This window comes from Sinocyclocheilus anshuiensis, unplaced genomic scaffold (assembly GCF_001515605.1).
Source record: "Sinocyclocheilus anshuiensis isolate Anshui unplaced genomic scaffold, SAMN03320099.WGS_v1.1 scaffold277, whole genome shotgun sequence".
In the NCBI taxonomy this organism is placed as follows: Eukaryota; Metazoa; Chordata; class Actinopteri; order Cypriniformes; family Cyprinidae; genus Sinocyclocheilus; species Sinocyclocheilus anshuiensis.
In genome coordinates, this window is record NW_015536463.1 from 236,012 (window position 1) to 241,872 (window position 5,861).

Sequence of the window (5,861 nt, forward strand, 5' to 3'; positions counted from 1 at the left end):
GAGAAGTGCTCACTAACACAGATTTAGACAGATTTGTGAACAATATTTGAGAGAAATAGGCCTTTTGTGTACATAGAAAAAGTCTTAGATCTTTGAGTTCAGCTTATGAAAAATGGGGGCAAAAACAAAAGTGTTGCGTTTATAATTTTGTTCAGTGTATATATGCACATACATACAATATAATAGTCTTTACTGCCACTTTTGATCAATTTAATGCATCCTTGCTGAGTCAGTTACAAAATGTGTGTGTGTATATATATATATATATATATATATATATATATATATATATATATATTATTTTATATAAAAGTCTTTACTGCCACTTTTGATCAATTTAATGCATCCTTGCTGAGTCAGTTACAAAATGTGTGTGTGTATATATATATATATATATATATATATATACATACATATGTATAATTAATTATTTATATACCTTATGTTATATATATTATTCTGTTCATATGTGAGAACTATAAAGGCTGTTTTAGATAATGGGCTGGCAATTGCTTTCTTGCACTGAATCTGAAACTCTATTCTCTATCGATCAGCCTTTATTCAGTTAAAGGCCTTTTGCTGTCCCAGGGGCTGCAGTGCCCTTTCATCAGGGCTTTAGATGGTTAGCTAATGTGTGTCTGCTCATATGGTCATGCTGTAGGCCTCCCATCTATGATTATTTAATAACTTTGTATGGATGGGTGAGCAGCATGTGTGATACTATATCTTGCACTTCTGTCATAACATCCACAGCCTCAATTATTCATCCAAACCCATTTATAAGCTGTATACTGTTTGCACAACACAGTGCATTTATACTTTAAGCATTTTCCTTATCTTTTCATTCTCACACTTAGACTGAATTCATAATTGCACTCTGTCTTGATGAATTTCATCCAGGAAGAACTGAAAACAGAGATGCGCCCAGATTGAGGCTGATGTTATATCTCCGTGGCAACATTCCTTCCCCCCTCTGCTCTAGAAAAGCACTTAACCTCGGAACCCACCTACTTCCCTGTAAATAACCCTGCAGTCAACACAACCATTTTATTTCTAGCCAACTTCATGCTGTAGTCTATAACTGACTAATGCAATAGAGAAGAACACTATAAGCAATTTATACATTCATGCAAAGAAGTTAATGGCTAGTTCCATTAACATATATTTTGCACTGTGGTCTGCTAATGACTGTTTTAGTGAAGTATTGATTTCACTTAGCAGAACGACAGCTAATGCATACCATTTGCTTAGGGTACGTCTTTTAGTACAATGAAGCAAGAAAGAGCTACAGATGTGACATGATCTAACTCACTACTGTTTATTTTGCCATGTAAGCAACTGTCCACCTGCTGAGACACAGACAGAAATTAAATTAACTGTGATTATAATGCATGCTCTAATTAATTAACTTGATTTCCGACGAGGCAATTCCTGGCACTCAGAGCTTTACCTTTTTTATTTAGACATTGATCTTTTAATTTGCTTTAATTGATTAATTAAGTAATTCGTTTAATGCTATAATTTACCATAATATAATTATCTGTGATATAATAACTTAAGCATTTATTCTTAAAATGAATTTGAATGTTAAAAAAGCACCGGGAAAGGCGTGTCTTTCTTTTCTTTTTTTCTTTTTTCATTACCTAGTTAAGAGTAAGATAGGCTTTTCCTGCTTATTATAAACCCAATCCAAGTCATGAAGCGGGTTCATTAATCGTGGTTTGTGTTCTCTCTAGTGGCCATATTAATAACTGCATTTACACGCTATAACCACCAGGCTCTGCACACTAGGAATCACCTATGCTCATTTAATAAAGCCATATTTGGTTATATAACAGCTAAAGAGTCTCATGATTTTGGTTAACAAGGTATTCATAAATAATTTAATCATTTTCGGTTTTGTTTTTCACTTGTTGTAAACAGCTTTCTATAAGGGTCAGAAGAGGACGAAGGAACAATCTTTACCTACTTTTACCATATTTAATACCTAACACTTAATTTAGGGACATGCCATAAAAATTGCAAAAATGTAGCCATGTCTGATTTTGTTTTTGTAAAACCAGAGGCAAAAGATGAATTTCAGTATTTAATGTGAATTATATTTATGGTCTAATGATTTTGTTATTGTTTTAATTAACTGCGTCGTGGTTGTATTAAACTGAACCTGGAGACAGGAAATCACAATAAATACCCTTATAAATAATAAGAAAAGAACAGTCATAAACGGTTATATGTGGCGTGCCTGTATCATAATGGCCATAAGGACAATTTTGAGATACAATGCAATACGTCACGACGTAAAATACTGAATCGTTGATTTTCCCTCAGAACTCACAACTGATAACATCTCAGTGAGCGTTAAAATTAACTGTTCAAATCGTCAAGTTAATAATAACACAAGTGAGAGGAATTATTTTTACTCTCCTATCGTGCGACATTTTCGTGTAATTTATATGTAAATTGCATGCTTACCTGGCGCCAGTTTATTAATAAATCGCGCAGCTGCAGCGCCTAAGGTTAATCATTAGCAGGGCGCTTTACCTGAGGTGGACAAGTTCTGTTGTAGTTTTGTTGTCGATAGTAACTGGTGCAAACATATTCTAACTGTCTTTTTCTTGAATTTGGTCATTTAAATAGTTTCAGAACATGTGGTACCCTCAGCCTGTCGACGTCGTACCGTTCGTCATTGGGTCACATTCAATAACACATGAGGATCTTTCTGCCAGAGCCATGTGGCCAGTCATTCCCTTTGACCAACGTGCGTATAATGCAGTGAACGAGATTAATGGTAAGTTATATCGAGCCCAAAGAAGTCGGGTTGGGGTTGGTAATTTCTGAACGAGGCTTTAAACCTGGCGTATTTTGGGTAAATTAATACATAACGGTCCACTTTACCCTGTTAACGTTACCCTATTCAGAATAAATCGTGGGTTTACCAATTTTTCCTCCGTGCATGGAGTTTTCTTAATAAAAAAAAACACACAAAAAAAAAAAACATTAAATCGTAGTGCTTTGGATATGAACGTGTTTTCGTGTTTTGGTAGACCATGTAATAACGCTGAGCGATATATTTGGTCCTTTTTAACTTTCGAGCGCGCGGGCATTTAATTGAATGTGCAGTGCTTCCGGTGTCAACCGCTTCCAGTTATTTAAGCGGTACTAAAAAAAAACCTTAAGCTGCTTGATATTGCAAACCAGTATTTCTTATCATATTATTTAAATTTATCATCGTAATAATAAACACTGCTTTGTAGTGCAAATAGTTTAGCAGTTTAATGCACTTTATTTATTCTTCTATTTATTTCCCTAGAGCAGCTAATGAATCTAAAGTCTCGCATGTTCATAGAAAATAACGTTAGCTTACTTTCGCGTGGATATACCGTGTCGACAGTATAGTAGATAGCTATGAGATTTAGGTAACGTTATGTATGTAGCTCCATCGCTCGTTTTCGGCGCGCATGCTCTGTGTGGGGCGCGTCGTCGCGGTTGTGTGGTCAACGGTCAACAACTCAAGACTCGGTTAAAAGTTGGACTTGGCTAGCATTAGCATATTGATAATTTAGATATGTCATAAATGTAAGCTGGTAGAACAGAAAAAACATGTGAATCCATCAGATAATTAGTGTAATCAGACATGTATCATGTCTTTTTTTTACTCAGTGTTGCTGAATTTCTTGTGCATCTCTCAAGGCTTTTACAATGATCCACTGTACACTAATGATGGAAGGAAGTTTCTGTTGATGAGGTAAGCAAAGGTTTAACAAAACTCATTTGCTTCACACCTTCAGTAAAAAAATTCACAAACAATCTTTTACTCATACAAATCAGTGTGCTTGCATTAGATCAAATTTTAAGCACTGAACTGTATAATTTGAATTACCACTGCGCCTTGTTACTTTGAGGGAGACATTTGTGCATCTTGTATTGTAGGTCACTGTTCGAGCTTGTCTTGGCCAATGAATATCTGGAGCTCACAGATCCAAAGTTGCTTGGATGGTTCCTATGTTTAACAGCAGAGGACAGAACCTTAATTAAAAGTAAGGGCATATCAATTATAAAATGACCTTCAATTATTGAAAACGTATGAGCAGTAAGTAAAATGCGGGTTTAGAGGGAAATTGTGCTTTCTCATCCACAGAAGAGGGAGGGCTTCTGCCATTTTTACAGAAACACCCGGCACTTCAAGTAGACAGACAGTATGTTTATGTGAAATGTGAGTTCAGTTGGTAAAACATTACTAAGGCTGGATGTTTATTTGTCAGCAAGCATTCTGTATACTGTGTAAAATATATATTTTATAATTTAGCAAAAACCAGAGGAAACTGCATTCCCCCTCCAACAACTATGTCATCAAATAAGTAAGTTTTTAATTTTTTTAAATTATATTTGAATTTTTTGTTACCGTTCAGTTTTATCATCATGCTTTATTAATGATACATTTTATAAATGGTGCTATGAATGCACCGATATTGAAGTCGGCATGAAATGAATGATCATTTCTGTTGGCCTGGTAATCTTTAAACAAAATGTCATCCATAGGCGGAGCGTGTGTAAGGCTGGGGAAGCCTTCCCCTGGCCACGGGGACTTGGGGCAAAAAATAATAATAATAATTTATGCATTTAGCAGACGCTTTTATCCCAAGCGACTTACAGTGCATTCAAGCTATACATTTTTTTACCAGTATGTTAAAAAAATGCCACTAAATTGGACAAAAGTGCCCCTGCACAAACAAATTAAATCTAGTCTGTTGCTAACAAAGTGAATATGAATAGACAGTGTCGATTGCGAAATTAAATTAAGATCTGCTCATGTTGCACCGTATTTCATTTTAGGCTTTTTTACTGTGTTGCGCATTTTAACCAATCACACACAATTCTGTTGAGCTTAGGAATGCAGTAGCCAGTCAGAGATGTTCAGATCTTCGCTGAAACTCATCAGTTTTGTTGAATGCGTGCGCGTTCGCTGACTGTTTGAATAACAGTGGAAAGGAAACGTTATATAATTATCAATTTCTAATGTTTTTATTAAATTGTAATCACGTTAAATACAAATTCAGTCCCATTAAACATATATTTTTTTAGCTTACATGACAACCATGTCTGGTTCTTGCCTAAAAAGACGGGTTTATGGATGTTTAATACATTTGGCTGCTTTTAGCTTTACCCTGGAGTTGGTTCACCCTCTGCCTATGATGTCATCATAACTCGATCTTCTGGTGAAAGTGTCTCCGTTAACTTCTCAAATTATTTAGTCTCATTAAACTTGCTGCTTACATTTGAGCAAGCATGCTCACATTCAGATCTCCGTCTATTCAATCACCAACCAAGTTCCACCATACATTTTGTCTTTTTTTTATAACCCTTTCCTCTCAGATCTATCTCGCAATATGGAAGAAAAGAGCTATTGCTATATGTTTTATTGCAACTTTAAATTTCTGCCTAATATTGATAAGACAATAATTATTTTCATGTTATGTCTGATAGCCAATAATAGCCAATATAAACGTTCTGTATTTTGTCCAAATTAACAATTGGTCGTTAAAAACAAATTTTGGTCATTTTAAATGTTACAAGTGAATTTATGTATCACAGCATTATAATGTACAGTATGATAGTCTTTTTGAGATTTGCTTAATATTACATTTAACAGTGTTATTTAATGAATGTTTTAAAAGATTAAAGGGTTAGTTCACCCAAAAATGAAAATTAGCCCATAAATTACTCACCCTCAAGTCATCCTAGGTGTATATGACTTTCTTCTTTCAGACGAATCCAGTCGGGAGTTATATTAAAAATTGTCTTTGATCTTTCCAGCTGTTTTATGGCACTCAGCGGGTGTTGCATGCATCAGTCCAAAAGCA

General features: G+C 35.0%; 1 protein-coding gene across 4 annotated transcripts in view; it reads left to right on the plus strand.

Annotated features, from left to right (window-relative positions):
* Positions 1 to 2,324: 2,324 nt before the first annotated feature.
* Positions 2,325 to 5,861, plus strand: part of LOC107674378 (RNA-binding protein 44-like) — an 11,660-nt gene continuing 8,123 nt past the window's right edge. Inside the window, exons 1-6 of one of the 4 annotated variants that reach the window (XM_016469459.1) lie at positions 2,325 to 2,400; positions 2,638 to 2,788; positions 3,661 to 3,745; positions 3,931 to 4,037; positions 4,112 to 4,213; positions 4,307 to 4,358. In XM_016469459.1, coding sequence (XP_016324945.1) covers positions 2,647 to 2,788; positions 3,661 to 3,745; positions 3,931 to 4,037; positions 4,112 to 4,213; positions 4,307 to 4,358 — 488 coding nt within the window. In that variant the 5' untranslated portion in view covers positions 2,325 to 2,400; positions 2,638 to 2,646. Of the gene's footprint in view, positions 2,401 to 2,533; positions 2,789 to 3,660; positions 3,746 to 3,930; positions 4,038 to 4,111; positions 4,214 to 4,306; positions 4,359 to 5,861 lie in introns of those variants that run through there. The other 3 variants (XM_016468712.1, XM_016470848.1, XM_016470167.1) reach the window with 3 other exon arrangements.